We start from the raw sequence: 25,756 nt of genomic DNA on the forward strand, positions 1-25,756 counted from the left end.
AAATTGAGTTACAGTTTCAGGAGAGTAATATAACGTTAGTCGCTAAAAGCGCGAGTTATATATCACCCGAGGTATACATTCACATAGTAATATGTGCATTACAGTGTGCATTACAGTCTTCGAATTCAAAATATAAATTCAAAAGTCTAAGCGACCTTCTGGTTCACCTATTTCATTGGATACGAGTATATCAGATATGAGAAATGCTTCAACTTCACTGGAGTTTCTCTCAAGCTGGTGGGTCGACCGAGGGAGGGGGTTCGGTATACAGCTTCTGTGTCATGTCAACTAACAAAAGTGCAGCGGATATTTGTTGAGATGGCTGGACAGACGTGGTGTCACCAATATACCGTGTGCGCACATTCTATTTTGCTGGCATGGGGTTTTCTTGCTAGAGGTCTTCAATTCGAAAGTCAAGCTTCGGCCACATCTAATATGCGCAGCCATCCTTGCCAGTGGTGATGCCGGGCGGTTGGACCCGCGGCGAAATAAAGCACACTTAACGGTGGATTCGTGATTGGCTTCAATCCGCCTCGCCAATTGGATGGGCGGTCTCAGCCTAGGCAACACAAGGCCCCACATACCAAAGTCAAAAAGACCCTAGATCCTCAACTCGGTACCGAATATCTATGCTTCATAGCGCAGCTTATAATACTAGTTTTCAGGGTCAGAAAGGCCGAAAACATTGTAACATGCTGAAACGATGTTTTAGGTGAATATTGAAGTCGTTGTAGTGCTTCCGGACTTGGTGGTGCCTCCAGTGTTCTTCGCTGGCGCAGCGAAAGAATATTTCTACATTTGTTTATTGCCTTGTTCGATTGCTGTCCTGCAGTAAACTAGGAACTCCTTCTCCTGGAGGGTGTCCGCAGCGTTATCAGGCAAATTGCACTCCACTGTGGATACCCAGGTCGGGAGGTCTGATTCCAACTCTTTGAGCAGGTGTAGCAACCCACAGTATGGTGATATCCCGACTTTGAACTCTTTAGCGAAAGTGTATGCGTGTTTAAAAGCCTCCACGTATTGTTCAACGGTGGAGTAGTCGGATCGGCGTTGGTAGATGAGGTCGAAGTACGTTATTTGATAAAGCATATGACCGTGGCCCAGAACGAGCGATTTGATAATCTCATAGGCTTCATCCGCGTAATCGTGCGCGTCAGGGGACATTATCAGTGCTTTCTTTAGAGAGTCAGACAGCTGGCTAGCTAGCCAGAACTGGATATTAATTGATAGATGGTGCCATAGCCAGTAATTCGTGTGATCTGCATTAGGATGGGATAGATCCTTGTCGATCATGTCTTGTAAACCGATATTCTTCAGGATTTGATGTATTTCAAAGCGCCATGTTAAGTAATCTTCTCGACCCTTTAACCTTTCAGGTACGGGTTGAATTCCGTCCGGTAGCTTTTCTGGAAGCCTATCTGCTTGTGTCTTTGGTTGTGTATTCGAGACATGTAGTAGAGACTGGTATTTGCCTGGTTGCGACATTCTGGAGTCTGCTTCCGGCGATTGAATATTTTGATATTCGTAGTGTTTTGGTGTTTTGGAATAGGGGTATCGCGGTGCGTGTCCCCGTTGCAATTGCGGCTTGCTTCGTGTGTAATTTGGCTCAGATCTTTGCTGGTTAGCCTCACGAGCGAAGAGCCGGGCTCATAACCTGTTGAAACGACGTTTTAGGTCAATATTGAAGTCGTTGAAAACGCTTGATTCTTGCTATCTAGGCGCGCTCGAAAGGAGCGGTTGAGGTTACGGAGTTTTCGGTCATGTGACCTCGACTACTAGTAATCGATTGAGATTACGTTCCAACATAACATATAGACCTATCTACACGAAGGATTTCGGAATCATATGGGCGCGAGCGTGGACATGCAGGCTTAATATGCAAACCCAAGTAACGGGGCGTCAAGCGTGGAACTCGATGGGGAGAAAGTTTACGGTCGCCGTTTCTTCGGCTACTAGTCGGCCCCATGTACCGATTTATGTGTATCCAGCCTTAACAGACTGCTCTACTTTGTGGGTACCTCTAGAATCTTGATTGGGCAAGAAGTGAGACACCTGGAATGGCTACCTGAACCTCGGGAGATGGAACAAGGGTCCACCAATTGTAGGTGAACGGATTGACTATCTATTGCAAATTTTGACAATAGTTTGTGGATTGAAGCCACCCTAGCGCAACAGCCCTGGTTGCTAATTGTTCGATCGCCGCATCTTCTTAAGAAGCTGTGAACTGTCGACATCAACCTTGCAACACTGCATTATTTAGAGTATATAGGGGTACATACCTAAGCCGGCACAGGAGTGCTGCGAATGATCCCAGGGTGGTGCCATGTACTGGCCAAATTCGCAAAACGAAAAATGGTTCTGCGGAACACTGTTCGTGCAAGGACTGCTTGTTCTCGTGTTGAACATGTGAGTTCAAACAATGCTATCACCACATCATCCGCAGCTACTTACCACATCCCAGATATAACCTCGTTCAGTGGCAATCATGGACGAATCCCAATGCCACTCAGGTCGCCATATCATACCAGGTCCCCATCAACATTGCACTCATCATGTTTGCTGTCGTTTATGAGATATTTCTTGGCCTTGACATGGTACATCATAAGAATATTATATTGCTTCTAGCCCTTTGCATTAGCAATGGCTGTGTCCTCGCCTATTCTGTGATGCAGTACATGTCTATTCATCATACCACCTTGACTATTGGAGAGAACCGCGACTATCTCGGCCGACCATTGGTGGACTTATCAAGAGACCTGTGGAAAGAAATCCAGCCTGCTGAGCTTCTGGTTCCCATCACCGTCAGTATTGCGACGCTCTTTATGTGGCCGATCGCGTATTGGGTCCATAGAGAATTTTCTTGGGCTATATACCAGTATGTTCAGGGGAGCCCTAAGAGTCGAAAACAATATCGAGGATATGAGGTACTTGAAGTCCTCCAGAACTTGGGTCATTGGGAACTTGTGATTAACTCCGGCAGGCATATCTTGTTCTAATTAAATTCGACTTCTTCTTCCTGGTGGGTTTCATCATTTTATATGACCTCGTTGATGTCCACTTTGAGGAGCCCGAGTATTCCTTGACATTAGCACTCATTCCAGCCGCATTGCTGGTGATGACTGTGGGCACATATTTTGTCCGACGTGAACACAGAATCCCCACCGTCATTATTGCAGTTAGTCATGGAACCTCAAAATTACAATGTCCAGATAGTTAACTCGAGCAGGTCTGCCGTCTAGGCATTGCGGCCTATTTACTGAGTCGGATCATCGTTCTATGTGGAAATACTCCGCGTGGCAACACACCAGGGAGGGATATGATGCTGCTATTTGCCAGTGTAGCATTTGTCCTTTCCTGCCTTATCATTGTATGCACGGTATATTGCATACTGAACTTTGAACATGGTCTCAAGTCGGTGTTTGCCCGGAAGAATCAAGTCGCTCAGCGGTCTTTCGTGTTCCAGGAGCTTCCAAGTCACCCGAACAGTACTCGACACTCTAGACTCTCCCTTGATTAATCTATTATTTATATGATAACTTAACTAATCATTATAATCAATTCTATCCTACTCGACTATGGGCGCGAAAATTGTATGTGTTCTCAGACAACAACGTCATGTACTGCTATCATCGGCCGCTGGTTGGTAGCCATGACACTAACAAGCTTCGAATTTAGCCGCTCTGGTTCAATAGACTAAGAAGTAGAGCAGCGAATCAGTCAAGAGTGGCTTTATCAACAACAATAAAGAAGTAATTATCACAGCTATGAGTGGCTCATTAATAGGCCTTGATAACCAGGTTGTATAACTTCTGAGTGAAGGGCGCGTGGGCCTGCAATTGGATCCGAACAAAGCAATGAGGCTAACGCTCCGAAACAATACTGTGCCAATCTAAAATATTTGTCATTCACTAGACGATTTCGATACTACAAACACCATTGGGATGGCCTCATTGACTTTTCCTTTTCCGAACGCTTAAACGGCCAGGAAGCTGATCTCGGTAAACGACCCTCATTTAGTGTCGTATTAGACGCCAACTACTATGTAGAATGAATGCTCTATATAGGACACTGGAGAGGTTCATTCACGGAAATTGCCAATTCAATTATATTAATGATGTGGTGAAGCGGAATCGAAGATGAATTCTTCATGCTTGCCAATTTGGGCTGCATGCTTCATGGCGGAGACTACCGTTTGCACGCGTTTGCCAACACACCGTTCTCAAATACCTCTTCCCTCTTTCTTCCTCGCTTGCTACTCACTTCCCTCACCAACAACCTACTAACAATCCAAAGTAATACTCGATTATAGTATCTCACATTAACCTTAATGGGTCCCGAAGAACGCCTTAGGCTGCTTTTTGCGCGGGATGAAGACCTCTTGAAGATGGACACTGGCCGCCGTCAGGCAACCGAATCTCGGCCCGTTGATGACACTGGTGGCCCTCAGACAGAGCATACCGAGAACCTGGGAAACAAGCCTTCAGCTACAACTACCCAGGACACAACTCAACCCACTCAGATTGCGTCTCCTGAACTCCCTTCTCCACCCAAGCTCCCTGCTCCAGTCCCGGCAGGTGACTCTCAATATGAACACGTATTTCCTCTCAACGGCCAGTTCAGCCCCCTTTTGGCTATTGCCAAATATCCCTACAGACATATAAAAGGATCCTTGAGCCAAGAGGTTTCCAGCCGCTTCTTCGACGCAGGTAAATTCTGGAACCGCTCGTGGGATGTGTAAGTTGCTCTATTCACAGCTTTGCACAAGTAGATCTGATAAGTGCCAGTTATTTTGTCCACGCACCAGCTTCTCTCGGATCTAAGCCTGTACTCCTTACTCCCACCGATGGAGTCAACTCCTTCTTGGAAGAGATAAATCGTGCTCTGAAGTGTGAATTGTCGTTGCCAGCAGATATGTCCGCCGGGCTTGTCTTGTCTTTCAAAGATGGGTATCCTCAGCCTGTCTACCTCGGCCGCAGTACCACACGTGAGACCAAGGACCAGCTCGAGTTGCAAATTCCTTCACCATCATCGGAGCACAACAGTTCTTCTGGAGACATGGACGAGGAATACGCTGCTTTCGAGACCATGGTGGAAGCCGCTATCGAGGCCACCAGGAACAAAAAGAAATCTTCCAAGCAGAAACTGTTGATGCGTGCGATGAAAGAGCTTGATATGCAGCAGATGGTTCGACGGATGCAGTGCTACTTTGGTTTGCGTTCGATGGATGACATTGAAGGGACAGCAGACATGGGTGACTGGGATACCCCGGGTACAGTGCCCACAGTGCAGCCGCTAGATGCCACCAAGGCAGTACCGTATCCTTTCTGGAGAGAGCCCGTGTTTATCAGTATCGACGTAGAGTCGAATGAGCGCTGCCATAGCCAGGTGACTGAGGTCGGAGTGTCAGTGTTGGACATGCGGAGTCTGGTGGGGGTTCCGCCGGGCGTGAACGGCGATCAGTGGCGGAGCCGTATCCAGTCCCGGCATCTACGAGTGAGAGAATACGGCCATATCGTGAACCATGAGTTCGTGTCGGGCTGTCCTGGCATGTTTCAGTTCGGAGAGAGCGAATGGGTGCTGCAACGAGACATGGTGGACGTAGTGCGATCAAGCCTGCGCTTGGGCGATGCACTGGACCGTCGCCTCGTATTGGTCGGCCACAATCTTTCAGCAGATGTCAAGTATCTCAAGCAAGTTGGGGTGGATGTGGGAGGGTTTCGTGACCAGATCGACACAGCCCAGATGTTTCGCAAGCTGCGGAAGGAAGAGTCGGTACGGTCGCTGGGAGGCGTGCTGGCGAAACTGGACCTAAAGGGCTGGTACTTGCACAATGCCGGGAATGATGCGCGGTACACTATGGAGGTTCTCGTCGCCAGCTTTATGGGAGCGAGTGAGGAAGACTCAGCGTAGGGCTCATACATGCATTGTTAGCCTATCATCCTCTTCAAAAGTTCCTTTTTAATTTGAATTTTACCGGATATCAACCTTCACGATACATCCGTATGCTCTCGCTGCCGTTCAATGGGGTTATGAGGAGAATTCGGCGAACGTCTAGCTACGAATATTGTAAACTAAAGCATCTAAGATAATGCAAATTTGTGTCTCCTAGTTTCAGTGAGTTCATCGGAGATGCCGAACATGATATGGTGAATGATAGTAGCTCGTACTTTCTAACCATCCTTAGCAATCCCTAGAGATCATCAGGGACAGTATAGCGCTTTCAGAAATCGTATGGACATAGCAAACATACTTGGAATTCCCGCAGAACGAGATGTAAGACAAGCTCCTGTGCCAAATGTCACATGCTGTTCCTGACACTTCCTGCAGAACCAACCCTAGGCCTAATCTAATCCCTATCGCCGATCCACCCCCTCCACAAGCCCCATACTTACCCCACCCACATCAACATCACCATCATCTTTCGTCAACCCCCTCCATAAAACAAACAACAATTCTCCTACAACTTTCACTTCCACCACCCACCGCCTCACAATCGCAACTAAAATGACCTCTCTAACAACCCACCTCCTTAACCTCAACCCCTCCGCCCTCCACACCTCAACCACCCACCCCTTCCTCCACTCCGCCGGCACCTCCACCCTCCCCAAAGCCACCCTCTCAGCCTGGCTCTCGCAAGACCGTCTCTACGCGCAGTCCTACGTCCGCTTCATCGGCCTCCTCCTCTCAAAAATCCGTCTTCCTTATACCACCACCTCCAGCAGCCCTGCCCCCCTCGAATCCCGCATCCTCTCCCTCCTCACCTCCGCCCTCCTCAACATCCAGCGCGAACTCACCTTCTTCGAGACCGTCGCCGCTGAATACAACCTCGATCTGCAGGTGCCCCCACCGGGCGCGACAACCTTCGGTCCTAGCGAAGCGACGCACGCATACACAGATTTGTTCCTTTCCTCGGGCTCGAGCGGCGTGACGTTGTTGGAGGGGTTGGTGGTGTTGTGGGCTACGGAGGTGTGTTATTATAAGGCTTGGGGGTATGCCAGGGAGGTTATGGAGAATAATAGTAAGGGCGCGGAAGGAAGAGATGATGCGGATGGTGGTGCGCTGAGAGTGCAGTTTATTCCTAACTGGACGAGTGAGGAGTTTGGACGCTTTGTGGATGAGATTGCGGAGTTGGTGGATGAGGTTTCTTTGGGTGTTGCGGATAGTGAGAGGGAGGAATTGCTGGGGAGGTGTGAGCGGTGGTGGAGGCAGGTTGTTTGGTTGGAGGGGATGTTTTGGCCGGAGGTTTGAGGGGGTAAGGGACTGAGAATTGTGATGGGTTTGTGTGGAAGGTGGTATGTATGTTTCTGGTGGGGATAATAGTGTGTCGGGGGTATATGGGCTTGGGATATGGTTGGAGTAAATGAGACGGGTTATTGTATAAATATGCTATATGGAGTCACTATGCTGTGACTGGATGTTGTATGATCTCGATCTGAGTCCCAGTGGGATTGATAATTTTCGATATACTGTTCGCACATTAGATTTTAATGAACCCAGTACCATCGCTTCCCCACTTGAGATGCAACAATGCGCCTCGTAATATTAACCCTCTCTGACCATTCGCTTGAGTCTCCATATCAGAGGATTTACCATAAGCAGCTAGCACGCCACGATATATCCATTTTTATGATCTTCTTACATTTTGTCGCAACCCAGTAATTATGGGCGGCCATGTCGTGGGTTTAATGAATTTCCATATCAGGAACACTGTGGACCATGATCTAAATAAACAAATTACTTCATATCAAAAGTGTTTCATTTTATGTGACATAATAAGATTAAGATCAACAAATTCAAGATTATGCATCCCAATACCCCATGTAATTTTGGCATAGCACTTCTACAAAAATATCATTGACCTACATAGAAAAAAAGTACAGTGGGTCAAGATCAAAGTCACCGCCCACCACCAACTGCCGACGATTTCCACTCACCGCATCCCAGACCATCTCCAAGCAATGCGATAATCGCATCATCTCTTCTCAACATCAACTCAATTCCTCTCAATTTACGAGTTCCTAAAATCAACCTAGCACACAAAAATGCCCCCCAAAGCGCCCAAGGGCGAATACATCGAAACAGTACGCCCCATCACATCCCATCCCCTCCCCCCCAAATAACAACAAACAAACCCCCCATACTAACCCAATCCCAGGACACAGGCAACAAAATCTCCCGCAGATCCCTAATTCACGGAACCCAACACATCATCCTCGGCGGCAAGACTGTAATCCAAGCTGACGCCGTCATCCGAGGCGACCTCTACCGCTCCTCATCCTCATCGTCCTCCGCCTCCGACCCGCAACAAGCCGCCGCCGGCGGCGCACCAAACAGTCCCTCCGTGGCCATCACAGTAGGACGATACAGCTACATCTCGCGACAAGCGATCCTACGCCCACCGTCGCGACTACACCGCGGTGTGTACTCGTTCTATCCGCTCAAGATCGGGGATCATGTGTTTGTGGGCGAGCGGGCGGTAGTGGAGGCGGCGACGGTGGGGAATCATGTGCATATTGGGAAGGATGCGGTGGTGGGGAGTATGGCGATCTTGAAGGATTTCGTGTATGTGTTGGATGGGGCGGTGGTGCCGGGGGGGATGGTGGTGCCGAGTTGGTGTGTGGTTGGAGGCGCGCCGGCAAGGATTGTGGGTGAGGTTGGGGAGGGGTATGGGGTTGAGGGGGCGGAGGGGGGGTTGGCGAGGGAGAGGTATAGGTTGGTTGGGAGGTGATTGCTGGATTTTGGATAAATGTTGATGATGGTTATGATTGTTCTGTTTACATGTGTGTGGCTGTTTAGTACTATACCCCCTGGTCTAGTTTATTTCTTTCATTTATGTATTCTGTGTGCGCAACATATATCGAAAACATTCTAGATACATAGGTCATGGTGAAGCATGACGATCTTACTCCGTGGCTCATTGGTGGTTGGCCAGGTTTACAGTGAGATCCGTCTAAGCCGGCTCTCTTCGGTGGTGTATTCTAGGCCAGCTTCGCTGCGCGCCATGTCGTTGATCCACTGCTTGTGCGGCTTGACTTCTTCCTTCTTGGAGAGCTTGGATGACAGGTACAGCCAGTTCAGGGCGTTTCCAACTGTGCTGACCTCGTCGCAGACATGCTCAAGTGCAAACTTCTTAGTCCGCTCATAAAGATCGTCGTCAGTGCACAGATCGAACAGGTGTTGTGCAACCGCATCTGTGTCGCCCACTTCCACGAGGAAACCATTCTTCTTATCTGCTACTTGTAGTGGGATTCCGCCAGCCTTGGTTGCAATCACCGGGGTACCCTTGTGGATTGCCTCGGATACCTTGACTTCGAACCCTTCGCGCGTGGACAGCTGCAGAGCGACCTTGGCCTTTGACATGAGTGCATTAAGCACCTGATCTGAGGGCCCTAGTCGGACAACGCAAATCTTGTCGGATAGATCTGGGAGGTCCTTCTCGATGTGAGCTAGCACGGAATCGTAGATCACGGTGCCGTCTGGATCATCAACGGAGCCGTGTCCACAAATAAGCAGTTTGGGCGGTGATCTGTCGGGTAGGGACGAGGTGAACCGTCTATAGAACTTCTCATACGAATCTACAACGTCAAAGATACCCTTGGAAGGGTCAAATCGGGCAATCTGCACAATGTACTCGTCTGTCAATTGGTTAGCATCCTTGTAATAGCGCAAGTCGGCATGTATGACTTTAGAGTTGTCCTTACCATGTGGGTAGTTTATAGTCATCATCCCTGAGTTTCTGCAAACAGAGTTGAAGACACGGCCGTAATAGGCGACATCTTCTTCACGCATGTTCTTATTCAGACCATCCAACCTAATTCGGAATGTCAGCTAGTTTTATCATGCACGTATCTTTTGAGACTGACCAATCAGTTGAAGCAGGCATATAGCCCACCATCTCGTTTGGAACATCTTTCGGCACAAATATGCTCACTGGGTGACTGATAAACAAATCTGCCTGCTGCACCTGTTTCCAGATCCACGACCAGGTGTCTGCCTGAGGGGAGCCAGGTTGATCTATCAGATCACTGCGGATTTGAATATGGCTTCGGAAAATGACCGGTCGGTTAGGTGCTAGCTTTTTTGCAATGGGGATCAATGCGGGCATTTGCGGATCGTCAATGATAATAACGTCGGCGCCTCCCTCCTCAGGAGGCCGCAGGGGACCGCCAGGGGAGAGCCAGTATCGCTTCGCATTCTCATTGATCCAATCAATCACCTTATCCCAGTCCTCATTGCTCAAGCGCTCATCTGGGGCGGCAACTCCTTGCAAAATATTATGGTTGTTTTTGGTTATGCGAAAAACTCCAGGCCGCGGCTTGGGAACATACCTAGTTTGAAAGATCAGTCAGATACTCAATACCAGATGCTATGTGGATGGAAGACTTACCACTTGATGTCAGTTCCCAACGAGTAGGAAAATCTTGCAAGGGCGTGTCTCATGAGGGCTACTCCTCCGCCCTGAGGAGTGGCACTGAAGAAAGCAATCTTTGTGCCTCTGTTCTTGAGGTCGTCGGCATAGTAATTGACTGCATCCCACGTCCTCTGTGTGACAGTCTTCTGGAAGTCCTCCAGGTTTGTAAGGCGCACATGGAAGGCAGTGTCAACTTCAACTAATCCCAAAAAACCGACTTGCAACAAAGGAATATTTTCAGGGCCAAACAACCTTAAGTGCTGTAAGCGCATGCAGACCGCTTGAAATCGTACAAGACATACCTGACACACTTGCGTCCCATGGACTCTGCCTGTTCATCGATGCTTTTGAGCTCCCAGCCAGTGGACTTCCGGACGGGGTGATCAACGTAGTGATCAACCCCAATATTACTCTCCTCGGGAAGGACCAAAGGGATCACATCCAGCTCCGACCAAAGACGTGAGCATAGCGTGGAGCATCTCCGAGCCACTGAAGTTGGCATTGCCAGCCCGATGAACTTCTCCAGGCGTTCATCACTATACTCCCGCAACTGGTTCAACACATAGTCGGTGATTTCAGCACAGACGGTCCGGCCACCTTGTGGAACAATGTCCTTCTGGTGGAAGTCGAGAAGATAGGTAGTATCGCGAATTGCGAGGGCTACAGTGACTCCATCGTCATCGAACAGCACTGAGAGACCAGCATAGATAGTCTAATGGAACGGCATCGGTTAGAGATGACATGCGATATTCAGGAGGAAGAGAAGTTTACCTTCGATGGAGGTGCCTCCCAGGAGTTCTTGTCGAATTGGTGCGAGAGCTGCAGTTGATGGAAGGAAGAGCGGCGCTGAAACGGTTGTATACCGTCAGTGGTCATGTTGGCAGGGTTATTCGAGAACTATGGATAGAGTACAATGTCCAGGAGATTCGATAATGCTGATCAGACTGCTGCTCGGAATTTGAAAAGGAACGGTTGTTTCTATAAATCTCGATGAAGGGACGTCAGGTTCGGTCGCTGGTCCGGGGTTTGTAAGACCATGGGTGGTGGTGGGATGACTTCACCAGTCCATGGAGTGTGCTACCACCCTGCCATGACGTATTGCAAACAGCATACGATTTACTCCGGCGGCAGTGAGAATCCGCCTTTCTGACCAGTATCGATGAAGAGTAATTGGCCATGAAGGACTGTAGGTGGATCGGGAGATGCTTGGTGGCTTGTAGGTTCCCTACTCTCAAGTCAAATCAAGGTACCACGAGGCATAACCATCACCACTTGATATGCCTGGTGTTGATCGTCGGGAGCGGGGACTTCCGATAGGTACTACACAGGATAGCCAGCGCGCTAAGTCTGCAGAACGTACTCATGCTTGGTTGTAAGATCAAGGCTAGATTCATGGCACAGGCCACGCTAATGATAAAGAAAGTCCGTCGCCAAGGAGGGCTACTTGCTTCTACTGACAATGATAATTCGATTGTTAGGCCATCTAGAACTACAGTGCCAGTATTTCCGACCCTCTTGATCGGGAATGACTGGGTCCGAGTGGAGTACCATCTGGACTGCTAGTCTTCTAGTCTGCTACAGGCAGGTGGTTGTGTGTGCCTGAGGATACGCTGCAAATGCTGAAACCACCGAATCCTTGGCGCGGGGCGCTTAGTCATGGGCAGCCCCTTTTACGGAGCGCTCGAGCAGACGAGCGAGAGAGCGAGAGAGAGAGGCGCTCCTCGTGTGGATCGTGAACCCTGAAATTCTTATTGCTGCTGCTCAATCAATCGTTGTCCAATTTGACTTTCGACCCTGTTGGACCGTCACTCTCCGTTCTCTGCTTCAACGTGCGTCGCTATCGCCCCTTCTTTACATAAGGTGAGTTCCATATGTCTTGTTTACCTTGCGTCTGCGAACGCATGGTCCATTATGGAGACGTCGCCCTGTTGACGCGGACCGCTAGCACGGGGTAATTGACCTTACGTTTAGTTTTCGCTGTCCTCTTCCTCCCACGGCCCCCCCTACTCGACCGATCGGTCCACCATCTAGAATTCCGAATTCCTACTGCAATTGCATTGCATCGGAGACGCTCTCTAGCGCTCGTTGAATCACCGCAGGCTCAGTCGCTCATTAATCCTATCAACAGTCGGCGGTCTTCAGGAGACGCCTCCGCTAGTCACAATGGGTGGTCAGGTTTCCAAGATTATGGGGAAGATTTTCGGTACGAAGGAGATGCGGATTTTGATGCTGGGTTTAGATGCTGCTGGAAAGACCAGTAAGTTTGATCCTCGATCTGCGTCCACCCATCGACTATGGCAATGTCAAAACTAACATGTTGCGTTAGCAATCCTCTACAAATTGAAGCTCACCAATCAGGACGTCACCACTATCCCTACCGTCGGTTTCAACGTTGAAAGCGTCACCTATAAGAATGTGAAGTTCAATGTCTGGGATGTTGGTGGACAGGACAAGATCAGACCCCTCTGGAGACACTACTATTCTGGTACTTTTCCCCTTCTCGCGTATTCTCAACGAATCGTGGGGCAAGTGGCTGACATTGGGTGAAATCTTCAGGTACACAAGGATTGATTTTCGTTGTGGACTCCAGCGACACTGCTCGTTTGGAGGAGGCTCGCTCCGAGCTTCACAAGATTATCAACGATCGCGAAATGAAGGATGCTCTCTTGCTGGTCTTTGCCAACAAGCAGGATGTTCAAGGCCGTAAGTTTTCACGTTTAAAGTATGGAAATCGACGTCGCGACTGACCAGGATTTTTCTTGCAGACATGAGTCCCGAGGAAGTTACTCAAGCGCTACAGCTCACCAAGTTGAAGGATAAGCTGTGGTACGTTGCTCCAAGTGTCGCAACGGAGGGAACTGGTATCTTCGAGGGCCTGGTAAGTTACACGCCCCCTCATTATTGCTTTGCCATCTAACGATCGATTGTCGCAGGCATGGCTCTCCAACAACGTGAAGACGCAACCCCAGAAATAAAACAGCCGCCGGCCGATACCTGAGCCGCAAAAGTTGGAGGCCTTGGGCACGGCCTCTCGTGTACAACAGTTTCCTTTGTACCAACTGAACCATCAGAACACCTCTCGTTTCACGTTCGATTTGATGACAGAAGACGCAGCATTTGGATCCTGTGTTTGCAATATTCCTTTCACGCGCACGCCGTTCCGCTTTTCCTTTCTTCTTTATTTCATGATATCCCCACTGTTTCGATGCGGGTCATTTCGAATACCGTCTCTTAATACTATTTTCCTATTTTCCTTTCTCTGTTGTCTGCTTTTCTTCGCCCCCCTTCTCGTGTGTAGAAACATTCAAAATAGAAGGAACTTGGACCAGCACATACCTGCATACATATACTTCCTTTAATGTTTCCTTTTCCTCGCATTTATTTATATCCCAGTTATTTTTGCCGGCTCGGTTGTTGATAATCACTTTAGATACTACCAAACCCAAAAAATCACACTTATGAATAAACGATAAAAAAAAGGAACCCAACCCAACCAAAACAAACAAACAAAGAAGCCACAAGAAAACTCATATATTCCACCACGTCATTGACTCGTTTAAACCCACCTCGTAATCACAGTCCTAAGCCTCGGAAAATCCTACGACAGACACATGGAACGGAATGCTCGTCCCACCAGTCACCTCCTCCCGGCCATCGGATATATAAGCAACCCAATCTTGCATAAATGAAAGGATAGTTAGAAATACACGGACTAATTAATCAATAAGCTCCGAGCACCCGCCCATCCATGGTAATGCGACTTTCTTCGTCAGATAGCATCAATCTGACACCAGTGGCACTGGGAGAAAGTTAACTTGATGGGTGTACTAAAAGTGCACGGCACCATGTAGTAGTCTTCTGGATAGATGCATACTTGCAGGTTATTCGCACCATACACACACACAACAAGACTACAAAGCTATTAAGAATCCTTAAGAATGCCCGACTACGCAACAGGTGATACGGTTCGCTATAAGCCTATTGGTGGTGAGTTGGTCCCGGTCCCGGTTCCATTTCTACCGCATATATACTCTCCACTGCTCATGGTCGCATAAAATAAGTTTAGAGAGAGGAATAAGAGAGAACTAACGAGGGCGTATCTAATGCACAGGACCTGATTCCAAGACCGCCGAAGCAATCGGCATCATCCGGGACGTCCGCACGCACTCTGGTACTATGACCGGACGGAAGATCGAAGCGTCGGATGAGATGCCGCGGTATGAGGTGCGTACATACTCTCGATACGATAAGTGTGGTAAAATAAACAGTAAAGCTGATCATTGGTCTGGGGTGGTAGATCGAGAATGCTCATACGCATAAGCGAGCGGCGATCAAGGAGAGTAGTATTCTTGGTCCGGCGGAGTAAATGGGGTCATGAAGAGGCCTGTTGATCAGTTTTGGTAGTTTTCGATTATTTGTGGGCTTCTTTAATCATGCATAAGGGAAAACAGCAAGATGAGACTCAATGGTTGACAAAGTGATCTGCCTTCATTAACTTCCCGGGTGGGACGATGGGCTTGCAGTGACTCCAAGGTACTCATTTCGTCGAACTACATAATGACACATGTGTCTAGGTTTATGGGATTTGAGAAAGGGTGAAAAAAATCGTGAATTTTTCTAAAACTATACATCTGATCCATATGTTAAATAACTGGTATCCTAAACGCTAAAGTCGTCACATTCATTCATACTCCCTTTCGTTGTTGAATCGACAGGAGTTTAATGTCGCGGCCATTCACGACGGGTATATTTACAGCTGGCCGGGCCAGATATCGTTGGCAATCTCACGCACAAGCTTCAGCTTGGCGATCATGCCATCGCGGTCAATGGCGTTACCCTCACGGTGACTGGCAAAGCCACACTGGGGGCTGACACCGACCTGGTTGAGGGCTTGCTCGAGAGAGATGTTGTTGCCCTCAGCGATGAACTTGGCAGCGTCATAGACACGCTTCTTCATCTCCTCCTTATCCTCGAGGGCAGCGAACTTGCTGGTCACAACACCCAGGATGACGTTCTTGTGGGTGGGAAGCTCCTTCAGGGGCTCGAAGCCACCAGCACGAGGGGTGTCATACTCGAGGTAGTAGGTGTCGACTTTAAGTTCCTTGAAGAGCTTGGTGGCAATGCGGTCATAGCCACCCTCGGAGAAGTGACGGCTGCCAACAAAGTTACCACGGCAAAGGTGCACACCGATGTGCATATCGGCAGGGCGCTTGGAAATGCTGTCGTTGTACAGCTTGATGTACTGCTCGAAGGTCTCATCGGCGGAGCGAACGTTCAGAGAGTCCTCCTTCCAGCCAGCAAGCATCTTCTCAGAGCAGAAGTCTGCAGATACAATTAGAACATGTTATCCTCATGGACAGATATACAAGCAGGATAAACTCACAAGCAAGGTTGGGGTCGTCGAACTGGACGTTTCTGCAGCCAACATCATACAGCTCCTGCAGCTCAGCCTGAACTGCCTTGGCGATATCACCGAAGTACTCCTCGTCGGAGCTGTACACATCCTTGGGGTAAGCCTTGCCCTCCTTGTACCGCAAATGGTACCAGTTAGGAGCAGCGAGGGTGATCTTGAGGTTCTTGACCTCCTCAGGAGGGACAACGCTAGCCAGATACTTGAACTCCTTGGTGTAAGTGCTGCCGACGTGCTTGATCTTGCCGGTGCAGATGACGGTCTCACCAGGCTTGTGACCAGCCTCAAGAAAAGCCGCAACATCGGGGGCGTAGGGGCGGAAGACATCGGCATCGACATCACGGACCTCCTCAAATCCCTCAAGTCCAGGGAAGAAAGAACCCCAGAACACTGTCGCGGTCAACATTATCAGCATTGAGTTCCTATGGTTATGCGCGACGGATGAGGGCCTAGCTTACTGTGACGGCGGTACTCTCCGTCGGAGATGGCGGCATAGCCCAACTTCTTCTGGGTTTCAGCGACCTCCTTCACATCCTTGTTCTCGATAGCGTCGAGCTGAGCCTCAGAGACCTCGCCCTTCTCGAAGGCAGTCTTGGTCTTGAGGAGCTCCTCCGTCCGGAGGAGAGAGCCGAGGTGCTCAGCACGGAAAGGAGGGTTACGGTGCAGTTGAGGGGCCATGATGACTAGATATGCGGGAGTGTTCTGTCCAGAAAACAGTTAGAGAATCAAGTGGCAACCAACTTTTCATGGATTCACGGAAAGAAACATACCTGGTCTGGAGGCAGAATAGAGAGAAGAAGACAACAGCCGACTCGAGTCAAGAAAAAGAAAGAAATGGGGGGCAAGAGACCCCCTCATTTCTCAGCAAGCGAGTTCTCCGAGTCTTGCCCATGTTCTTCTCCGGTCTGTCCTTGCCCCACCGCTCTGGACAGTGACCCCAAATTCTGGGACCGATTTCGCAGGCCCAGACAACAGACAGAAAGATAAATCATCAAGCAAACTCTTGCGATTTTGCGCACCTCTTGAGTACTACTTTCTAATGCTACCTCCACTCAAAGACAAAAATACACCGAGAAATTACAATGACTTCAATGACTTCTGCCATCTGGGACAGCTTTCGATGAAGGATGAGCCATAACTAAATCCAGGAAGGCGGAAAGAAGATCGGCAAGGAAGCCTCCGGTGGGGCCAATGTATAAGTACTGACTCAGCAATCAATTTTATCTGGGGTTCTTTCTGTTCTGGGCTGGCTGCAGATGCATGAAGCAAGAATAATAATTCTAGTATTGACTGAAACGATTCCCTATCTCCCCACTAAAATTATACTATCGTGTCGTGAATAGCACATTGTTGCCAGGTGGCTGCTATGTTGTCGAGTGTCAGAACAAGCCAGTGCAGGAGTTGCGGGGAGAGACTAATGCAGCTCCACATTCATACAGCGAAGGCGTTCCTATAAAGTTGGCATGATTTCCAAGGCTACACGGAGTATGTCGTCTTGAGTCTGACCTGAATTCAGTGAGAGACATCAAATGTGGCGCGTGTAAAGTGCGACCACAGATCAGAGTAATCTTGCTACTTTGCAAAAAAAACAATTTGGTCTGTCAAAGCATTCTGTCACGGTTTTCCTGCTTATGGAGCCATCTTCGCCATGTTCACTATCACGTGAACTTATGTGGGGACCCCCGGCAATTGACAGCCATAATTCTTCCCGAAGCTCACCACACCATGACTCCTTTCTGGGAAGTACGTCGCTGTGGGCTGGCATTAATGTCCAATTCATTGGCTTTTCATACTTGTTTTGAAGCTCATAGTCTCCGAAATGTGAGGCATTCGGACAGACACTCTATATCAGATAAGTGAAACAATGTCTTTGCAACAATCGCCCTTGGAAAGCCTTCCGAATGAGCTTCTGGATCAGATCATCACAGAACTCTCGGCTTCCCCTCCTTCTCTGGCCAGGGTGCACAAGCCTCCTTGTATGCGTATTACTACATCTAGAACTAGGGATTTGAAGAATCTTGCACGTACCTCCTCCCGAGTCCTGGAGCTGGTGCGACCCCACCTCTTCGCTCACGCATGCTTCGATATCAAAGATGTAGCGGACTTTGTTTCCTTCATAACGAGTTTAGAACTTGGTCGATATGTAATATCGATTGTGGCCAAGGGCATGGACTCTCCCGATCATCGAGAGGATCCCTATTGGTGGCGCCCAGTGCTCGATAGTCTCGATCCGCTACGGATCATCGTGATTGCACCTCCCCAATTTCTAGCCGCCATGCTTGACACACGGATCATGGACGGACACAGCTGGGCATTCGAGGTTCCTTTCCAGGTTCTACAGTTGGAACAGAATTCGCGGGTCTGCGAGCCTTCTCTACTATCAGAGACAAAGCATCCAGCCAGTCTGCTTGAGACTCGGGTATGGTCTTCCTTTGCCTTCAACGAGTCTTCGTCGCTCAGGGCGTACAATCACTACGAGTATTTCATGTTCCAGGTTCCTTCCCTGTTCAATAAGTGGGGAACTGTGGCATCCACACAGCTGTTCTCGGAGAGACTGGATCTTTCCCGCTCATTGAAATCATTTACGTCGTTCAAATATACGGCAGTGTTCCCGTTCTATAACCATGTCAAATTAGTCTTGGATGCCGTTGAATTGATGACAAACCTGCGGTCATTGAGCATCCAACTTGCCCCTTCTCCAAATGATAAGATTACGGAGATGGAACAGAGAGGTTCCATGGATCCCAGTGACCCATGGATGGAGATTGCTACCGGGTATTCACTTATTGCCCACACTGTCAGGAAGATGGGAGCTTTAGCTTGTCTCGTGAACTTCCATACCCCGGATTACGAGTTTGATGCTCTGCGTTCAGAACTATCCACTATCCTAGGGGATGTGTTGGACAGCAGCGGATGGGTACATGATGAGAGAGGGACTTGGACAAAAGTATCATCGAATGGCGATAATGGTCGGCTGGGTTCTCCTACGACGCCGATAGGTAACGCTATCTGATATTCTACAGTGATGAGCGCACGCTTGGAAATATTGTGGATTAATCGCACTTTGAAGAAATTGTAAGTATTTCGTAATGCGCCTGTACATAAATTCCAATCTATACTTATATTCAAGACTGCCATTTGTCTGAGCTTGCATATTAGCATGCCGTGTATGTCAGAGACCGGCTTATGACATCATTGTCACGTGTCGGTTCCTTAACTAACATTTGTATGTAAAGTGGTGCTTGATGATGCCCAAGTGTTGTATCACTATATACAATACCTCAAGGCTTAAGTAACCATAATAGCGTTCTCTAGTTCAAGTCCCAACCAGATATGGGACGATTCAAGTAGTTCTACTGGGTGGATCCTGGCTAAGAGCGGCGAGCTGGGCTCTAATAACCGCGCACAACAATTCGTTCGTGAAACCCAGCTTTACTCCACACCTTGTATACATTGCACCATAAGGCTGCGTTTATGAGGAATAACATGCTTGACCCTGTTTCATACTGTCATACTTAACCGAGTCAAGCCTAAGACGCAAGTTTACTGGGATTTTAGATATCCTCAGCACAATTTCAGAATCCTACTCAATAGACGCGTTGCAGAGCTACGCGTTTTCTCCACCGTCCAGTCCGATCCACTGAAGAGTATTATGTCCAATAACGCTTATATTGGGGATGCTGAGCCAGCATCGCCTGTTTTGGCTCATACTATGTTGCCGTCTGGCTCATCAGCAGGGATCAAACACGAACAAGGTCAACAACACCCTGTGGAACACAGCTGGAATCTTTCAGATGACGTGCAAAAGGGACTTCACAATGGTCCAGGCAGCGTTTTTAGAAGTGGCATAGTCATTGGCTTCTCCAGGCTTAGAGACGCACACAATGAAACCAGTGATGAGGACGAGTACATCGGAACAGTATGTCTGCTTTCTCCATAGACAGGTGTCCCTGCCTTGCCCTCAGTCTGTCAAGTCATACATCCAAACCTCTTGCTCCCACATCCACGCCCCCGCTATACTCCTTACGACAATCATCAATTTTCTATATAACAACACCTCCAACCAGCAACAGAAGATAACTAACAACATCAAGCTCCCCCGCCACCTCCTCACAACCTATCTACATCAACACCATCCCAACCAAACAAAAGTCTACATAATCCACCCCGTCAACTTCAGCGCCTTCACTCCTCAACGCCTCCTCGCCTCCCTCCTCAACAAACAACCCTCTCTATCCCGAAATCAGGCAATCGCCCTCCTTGACTCCGTCCAGCTATTCCCCGTCTACGACTTCAACGCAGCCGCACAAGCCATACACGAGATCGCAACTACCATATCAACCACACCGTTGACAGAAACACCAGATCAGCGCCTCATCATAATCACAGGCCTGGACACCCTAACCGAGGGCGTAATACGTGCTTCGAACCCCCTTCGGGGATCTGCAATGCTCATGTCTATATTACGTACACTAACGCAGTTGACTCGAACGCACGCATCAATTCTCTCTGTGATGCTGGTGAATACTAGCGGATTGGGGAAGGTGGCGTCGTCTCAGAGTGGGGCGACGGAGATTGATGCTAACGCTATTGGGGGAATGTATGAGGTGGATGGCGAGGGGATTCAGTCTGTGTTTCGTGCGCATAGTAGTGAGATGTTTCCGAGTCTTTTGATGAAGACGCTGGATCAGGGGATCGATACGCATCTGTTGGTGTCGAGTATTGGAAGGGTTCCGGTTGTGGAGGTTATTAAGGATAGAGTGGGTGGGAATGTTGGGAGGTGGTGTGTTCTGGAGGGTGAGCTTTGTGTGGTTGGCTGAGGGAGGTCATAACTCATTATATGAGATTTGGTAGTTGCTATGCGCTGCAAGGGTGTGCATACCCTGATGTATGATATTGCGACCTATGTAAATAGTATTCCCCGCTTACTCCACTTGAATATCTCCTTCCACTGGAAATATCAAAAAACAAAAATCCTTGACCCCGTCTATCATGCAAGTACTATGCACCAGTTCCAACTTTTCCCCCTTTTCAGACCAAAACCGCCTTTCCGCGCTGACTAACTCCAGTTGCTAATCCTGCTTTTATTCCGGATAAATAAATGATGATGAATGGGGGTATCAACCGAATCAAGTCAATTGTCAAACGCGACAAAGAATGAGGGAAATAGAAAGCGTATAGGAGGTATGAGAGACGGAATGATGTGGGGAAGGACATTTTGCGCTTGGTTAGCTTCTGCAGTATGTATTACTGGCCACCAATTTGCGCATTGTCTGATTCGGCCCACATCCTAAGAACGGCCCTCTCCACGACATTCTTCGCTTCCTTCTCGCATTTGCTTAGATCCAGAGCGAGGGTGTTTTCCTCGAATACAGCATCTTGCTGTTGGACCTTGAGCCATTGTTTATGTCTCTCGCAACGCTTCTTAGTACAGACACCACGTGAGAGTTTCTCGAAGTCATCTTCGTTGTTGTCATCCATGGCGGTGTCGCCATCGGCGTCCGTGGAAGCGTCGGGATAGCTTGATGCCAGGGCTTCGGGCGAGCCATCCTCGAGTGCTTTCGCGCCAATTTCGGATAGCCGCCATTCATCAAATTCTTCGTCCGACCATGCAAGTCTGCTGTCGAAACCGCAGATATCTTTCCATCCGCCTTTCGGGTCGGTTTGTTTTAGGTGCTCCAGGATGCTCTTGGATCGCTGGCGCACCAGTGTCATGAATGTGTTTCGGGCGCGGAGCATGTCTTTGCGATGGAGTAGGTCGTCCCGTTGCTTACGGAGCTTCTGTAGTTTGAATGCTTCGTCGGGTGAGTATGTGAGCCAGTCCACGTCAAAATCCAAACCAATCTTCTTTTCATTCTTGGTCTCTGTTTCGGGATCGGTGGTGGTAATGGTGGTGCTTTCGTCTTTGGCTGGGATCGATATGATGCTTTCGCCTAGTTTGCGGAATTCTTTAGCTGAGCTGACGCCCATTACGACGGCTTTGAGATCGCCTGTTGTAAGGACTCCACCTCGACTTCCTAAATCATCCGGATCTCGTCTGTCTGGTGTAGCCGTCCCATCACGACTATTGCTTTCGCTCGAATTGATGCCATTGGTGGTTGCTCGGCCTGCTGCGGTCGTCTTTGCTCTCGTTCCCGTACCCAGGAGAAGCTTAGTTCGCTGAAGCATGAACTCCCGGCCATGTTCGTCTGAGCAGTATTTGCTAGGGATTTTCTGGTTGACTCGGGCGGGCTTGCGGCATTCCTTTAGCCGGCACATAGGTTTCCATGTGGTCCATCCTTTGCCTTGCTCTTTGCAATTCGGACCTGCGTAGTGTTAGTGCACGGGTATAGATTATGCGTGGTATATCAAAAGGATGTCATACAGATGTACTTGTCAATGAGGTCTGCGTCTCTCGGGTCGATGTTGACGCACTTCCCGTGAAACCAATCCTCACATCCACCATCACACCCGATCATCCATGTATGATTATCCGGTTTGCGGCAGATGCAGAATATTTCATCGTTATCATCAGAGTCATCTTCTTCCTCTTCTTCTATCTCATCCTGTTCAACGTTCTTGCTCCCTTTCCTTTTGCTATCCGGGGCCGGTGAGTTGGTGTGCGAGGTAGAATTCCGCTTTTTGTTCGCGGGCTTGCCAGCACGAGTCGAAGACGGAGTGTTGGAACGACCGCCATCAACATTATCGCTTTCCAATTCGTTTGCTTTCCTCTTTTTGGTTGTCGATTTTCGCCCAGTCCCTTTCTTGGTTGCAGCAGTAGCAGATTTCCGGGTCGGGCCAGGTTTCGTGGACGTAGCTGGCGAGGAGCGGTCAGAAGACGACGCCCTAGAAGACCCCCTATTCTTGAGACTCGCAATGTTCTTTGGAGTGAGATGGTCCGCAGCCGGGCCGTCAAGTGAAGAAACCGGTGGCTTGGATTCCGACTCTTCATTGAGAGGGACTTTATCCAGATTCGTGTTGAGAGGCTCAGTCTTGACTAGAGGAATTGGCGTATCTTGCTTGCTTGTGGGTCTAACCACTCCTGCGGCATCAAGTCCTTCATATAAGTCAGACCACGCTCGCAGGTCAGTAGATTTGTCTCCATGTATGGCAGATGCCACCAGTATCCTAAAGCGTCGATGTATCTCATCTGCCCTTTCAAAGCCGAAGTACCCGCTCTGTCGCCAACCAGTTATCCCGATCACCTTATCATCGCCGATAACAATGTTCGACGGTACCAGGTTGTTGTGTACCAGACAGACATGTTCGTCCTCCTTCCTTTCACGAAACAGTATATTCTTCTCTGGTTCCAGGGCATCAGGTGACGCTTGTGAGTTGAGTCCACTGCAAACGTAGGAAGGGCGATCGGGGGATGCGTCTATTCCGCCCAAATGTTGCGATACACGACGGCACTGCTGTTTGAACATGTCGATCTGCTCAGCTGTGAGGTATCGCCAGGCTACCTCGAGAGTAACGCCAGGGATTCTAGATTCCACAGTGACATTCTTCCCATCAATTGTCCCGCAAAAGTAAATGACCGGCACGGCGATAGACATCTCCTTGAGCGTATCCTCAGCCTTCCTTGCGGCACTCAATTCATTGGCGTTGGCACACGAGTATTTCTCAGCAGCGGCGCCAACTGAAGGTTCACGATCAACGCGAATGACAACGCTGCCAGCAGCGAAGACCTCCCGGTTCCCCGAGACATTCAGAGAATTTTCTGCTGTACAGAGTTCTTTGACAACGCCTTCCCAATATGAGGTGACCTCTGGATCCGGTTCCCACCAGTGGTTATATCGAGGCTTGAAGTCAGTGTCGCGAGGCGCGTAGCGGCCATAGTGTATACTCCGGGCGAGGAATAGGTCATCGTTTGGGAGGAGATCGGGATTTGTTTCGTATGGGTTTGTCGACCCTTGATTGGCAACGCGACCATCCACCTGATTTTGATCGCCAGGCGCCTGCGTAGTCCCAGCCATCACTCCAACACTTCCAGCGACCTCTAAGGTCCCAGCGCACCCCTTTTGTGGATAGCCGGCGTGCGCGTGCTCGAGGACGGAATCCTAGGGGTATGCTGGCCTTCAAGATCCCGAAAACAGGCGGCTCTGCAGACTGGCAACTTAGATAATGAGATTTGTTCCGATCGCATACAATTTCATATTAATGATCTTTTTGAGACGGTAGCATTCACGAGCCTGGAGTGCTAAGGTGACCGACGGCGAAGTCTTCTTTGTTGACTATCGTTCGGTCGTAAAAGTCGCAATTGCGGCGGAGGTCGGAGAAAGATGCGAAACGGAGTGCGATGCAATACCAACTGTGTTTCTGTAAGCAGCGGCGTCGCGTCACAGTGCAAGAATCAGTGTTGACAAATAAGTCTCGTGCTTGATGAGTCTCTTTCTCAGTAGTTTAGTAGCGCAATAGATCAAAAGCTTTCCGTAACTTCAAGCTGGGGGAAGCGCGCTCGGCGACGCGGAGATGGATTTCGGAGAGGATTTGGCAGCTTCTGCGTCGGATTTACGGCCAAGGCGGTGAGCCTTAACTCCGTCAAGTCTCAAACAGGTGTATCCTTTGTCCGTCCAGTCGCCAGGACATCAAGATCTCTTTGGAAGCATGTTACTGGAGGACTCTAGTTCTGTCTTCTGTACAGCATGGTGGAAAGCTGCAAGGCTAGTGCACATATTTTGTTTTGCTCTAAACCATAGTGGTAATTGGCAAACGGATAGTTATCGGTTATATATATCATGGCTTCATGTCATGTTGTGGTGTTACTAGTGCAGTACTATTTCCCCTCTAGACCAGTACTGCTATTTCATACAAAATCCACCTCGTGGTAGTAGTACCAACTGATACTTACGTAGAGGCTCAAATTGGTCTTTCACATACTTCATCTAATACTAAAGGGCCTAGGGTGTCAGTTACACCTGTTGTGGTACAGTTGCAGTATAGTAGTAATTAGTTGTAGACAAAAATGCAATCTTTGACTGATCGTTATTACCATATAGTGCTGTATATAAAGAATATATAGTGATATGATGATATAAGATACTTATAACTTGATATACAACCATAGATTGGGAATTTTAAGCCTCTCTGGTATACTTGTCAACCTAAGTACACCAAGGTGTCACAGCATTCAGCCGTTCCAGGCTTTGCGGCAGTCAGGATGAGACTTAGTAACCTTTCGACCACGCTTTCTATAAGCATTATCACGTCCCCTACAATCTCATCAATCACCTTCAGAGTGTGACTCTGTGTTGAACACGCAGTCAGTGTAATTTGCCGCGCAATCAACTTTGAAGTGGTTCAGTTGCAAAGGTTATTGATATCGAGCAATGACGTCGTCAGACAAGCAGTCTATTGTGAACTCCCGAATATCGTGGAAATCACCGGGATAAGCGGCGCTAGCAGCCGCCCACCCGCAAGCCCGGTTGAATGCTTAGGAGCGTGGAATGGACTTCCAACTTCCAACTCAATGATAAACTAGACACGCTAGCTTCTACGATTCGTGGTTCGCGAACATATCTGCCTGCCGTCATCAATGCTACAGTCCCCCCTCTCTAGAACAAGGGTTTGTGTTCCAAAGCCACGCTATTGTTATCTCTGGCTTCAAGATTACCGATTTCCTGCAACGCGGCCCCCATTTCCCCCCCTGCACTGGCGCCTCTTAGTTGACACTGAAACAAGCGATCTGGTGCTGATCAGGCCTTCATGCTACTTTGAGAACTTGAATCCATGATTCAAGGTTTCAGCCTCGAAGATGCTTATGGTTAGGTGATTCAAAACCGTGGAGCAGCGCAGGCCTACTTCAATCCCGGGATCCTGACAGCACTCTGCTCCCAGGACTTCACGTTCCTCATTAACTTTATGGCCTTAATAACAATTAACCTTTTATGCTCTACACCTATCGCCGCTACTAGATCTGCATGTGCGTATGCCTCCATTTACTCCCTCCTTTGTCC

At 48.8% G+C, this 25,756-nt stretch overlaps 11 protein-coding genes across 11 annotated transcripts; 7 read left to right on the forward strand and 4 right to left on the reverse strand.

The window, feature by feature from the left end:
* Positions 1 to 724: 724 nt before the first annotated feature.
* Positions 725 to 1,682, reverse strand: BDQ94DRAFT_26350 (uncharacterized protein). The gene has a single exon (XM_026775350.1). It carries the CDS (start codon positions 1,483 to 1,485, stop codon positions 793 to 795), a length of 693 nt encoding a protein of 230 aa, XP_026626820.1. The 5' UTR covers positions 1,486 to 1,682; the 3' UTR covers positions 725 to 792.
* A 549-nt stretch (positions 1,683 to 2,231) lies between these two features.
* BDQ94DRAFT_178311 (uncharacterized protein) lies at positions 2,232 to 3,517 on the forward strand (the record flags this gene model as incomplete). The annotated part of the gene is made up of 4 exons (XM_026773101.1): positions 2,232 to 2,406; positions 2,462 to 2,924; positions 2,981 to 3,175; positions 3,227 to 3,517. The coding sequence occupies exons 1-4, from the start codon at positions 2,324 to 2,326 to the stop codon at positions 3,515 to 3,517; spliced, it is 1,032 nt and encodes a 343-aa protein (XP_026626821.1). The 5' UTR covers positions 2,232 to 2,323.
* A 755-nt stretch (positions 3,518 to 4,272) lies between these two features.
* On the forward strand, positions 4,273 to 5,923 carry BDQ94DRAFT_178315 (uncharacterized protein). The gene is made up of 2 exons (XM_026773102.1): positions 4,273 to 4,734; positions 4,785 to 5,923. Exons 1-2 carry the CDS (start codon positions 4,328 to 4,330, stop codon positions 5,908 to 5,910), a joined length of 1,533 nt encoding a protein of 510 aa, XP_026626822.1. The 5' UTR covers positions 4,273 to 4,327; the 3' UTR covers positions 5,911 to 5,923.
* A 442-nt stretch (positions 5,924 to 6,365) lies between these two features.
* On the forward strand, positions 6,366 to 7,512 carry BDQ94DRAFT_142690 (putative transcription regulator PAB1642). The gene has a single exon (XM_026766083.1). It carries the CDS (start codon positions 6,505 to 6,507, stop codon positions 7,246 to 7,248), a length of 744 nt encoding a protein of 247 aa, XP_026626823.1. The 5' UTR covers positions 6,366 to 6,504; the 3' UTR covers positions 7,249 to 7,512.
* Positions 7,513 to 8,042: 530 nt separating this feature from the next.
* Positions 8,043 to 8,728, forward strand: BDQ94DRAFT_169876 (dynactin subunit 5; the record flags this gene model as incomplete). Its single annotated transcript, XM_026771370.1, has 2 exons — positions 8,043 to 8,081; positions 8,156 to 8,728. 2 exons carry the CDS (start codon positions 8,043 to 8,045, stop codon positions 8,726 to 8,728), a joined length of 612 nt encoding a protein of 203 aa, XP_026626824.1.
* ccg9 (putative trehalose synthase (Ccg-9)) lies at positions 8,707 to 11,708 on the reverse strand. Its single transcript, XM_026775351.1, has 6 exons — positions 11,183 to 11,708; positions 10,714 to 11,123; positions 10,388 to 10,663; positions 9,864 to 10,328; positions 9,702 to 9,811; positions 8,707 to 9,635 (listed from the first exon to the last, which is right to left on the reverse strand). Exons 1-6 carry the CDS (start codon positions 11,285 to 11,287, stop codon positions 8,935 to 8,937), a joined length of 2,067 nt encoding a protein of 688 aa, XP_026626825.1. The 5' UTR covers positions 11,288 to 11,708; the 3' UTR covers positions 8,707 to 8,934.
* Positions 11,709 to 12,111: 403 nt separating this feature from the next.
* On the forward strand, positions 12,112 to 13,879 carry BDQ94DRAFT_142692 (ADP-ribosylation factor family protein). The gene is made up of 6 exons (XM_026766084.1): positions 12,112 to 12,271; positions 12,357 to 12,668; positions 12,738 to 12,896; positions 12,968 to 13,114; positions 13,177 to 13,289; positions 13,345 to 13,879. The coding sequence occupies exons 2-6, from the start codon at positions 12,575 to 12,577 to the stop codon at positions 13,384 to 13,386; spliced, it is 555 nt and encodes a 184-aa protein (XP_026626826.1). The 5' UTR covers positions 12,112 to 12,271; positions 12,357 to 12,574; the 3' UTR covers positions 13,387 to 13,879.
* A 415-nt stretch (positions 13,880 to 14,294) lies between these two features.
* BDQ94DRAFT_142694 (DUF2945 domain-containing protein) lies at positions 14,295 to 14,965 on the forward strand. Its single transcript, XM_026766085.1, has 3 exons — positions 14,295 to 14,398; positions 14,523 to 14,635; positions 14,709 to 14,965. Exons 1-3 carry the CDS (start codon positions 14,350 to 14,352, stop codon positions 14,775 to 14,777), a joined length of 231 nt encoding a protein of 76 aa, XP_026626827.1. The 5' UTR covers positions 14,295 to 14,349; the 3' UTR covers positions 14,778 to 14,965.
* A 41-nt stretch (positions 14,966 to 15,006) lies between these two features.
* BDQ94DRAFT_142698 (cobalamin-independent methionine synthase II family protein) lies at positions 15,007 to 17,112 on the reverse strand. Its single transcript, XM_026766086.1, has 3 exons — positions 16,280 to 17,112; positions 15,795 to 16,211; positions 15,007 to 15,733 (listed from the first exon to the last, which is right to left on the reverse strand). Exons 1-3 carry the CDS (start codon positions 16,497 to 16,499, stop codon positions 15,162 to 15,164), a joined length of 1,209 nt encoding a protein of 402 aa, XP_026626828.1. The 5' UTR covers positions 16,500 to 17,112; the 3' UTR covers positions 15,007 to 15,161.
* Positions 17,113 to 17,685: 573 nt separating this feature from the next.
* BDQ94DRAFT_178317 (uncharacterized protein) lies at positions 17,686 to 20,759 on the forward strand (the record flags this gene model as incomplete). Its single annotated transcript, XM_026773103.1, has 5 exons — positions 17,686 to 18,820; positions 19,127 to 19,236; positions 19,351 to 19,740; positions 19,889 to 20,618; positions 20,737 to 20,759. The coding sequence occupies 5 exons, from the start codon at positions 17,686 to 17,688 to the stop codon at positions 20,757 to 20,759; spliced, it is 2,388 nt and encodes a 795-aa protein (XP_026626829.1).
* On the reverse strand, positions 20,683 to 23,824 carry BDQ94DRAFT_178320 (putative PHD transcription factor). Its single transcript, XM_026773104.1, has 2 exons — positions 22,186 to 23,824; positions 20,683 to 22,126 (listed from the first exon to the last, which is right to left on the reverse strand). Exons 1-2 carry the CDS (start codon positions 23,774 to 23,776, stop codon positions 21,069 to 21,071), a joined length of 2,649 nt encoding a protein of 882 aa, XP_026626830.1. The 5' UTR covers positions 23,777 to 23,824; the 3' UTR covers positions 20,683 to 21,068.
* Between the last annotated feature and the right edge of the window lie 1,932 nt (positions 23,825 to 25,756).

This window comes from Aspergillus welwitschiae (genome assembly GCF_003344945.1).
Source record: "Aspergillus welwitschiae strain CBS 139.54b unplaced genomic scaffold BDQ94scaffold_14, whole genome shotgun sequence".
Classification (NCBI taxonomy): Eukaryota; Fungi; Ascomycota; class Eurotiomycetes; order Eurotiales; family Aspergillaceae; genus Aspergillus; species Aspergillus welwitschiae.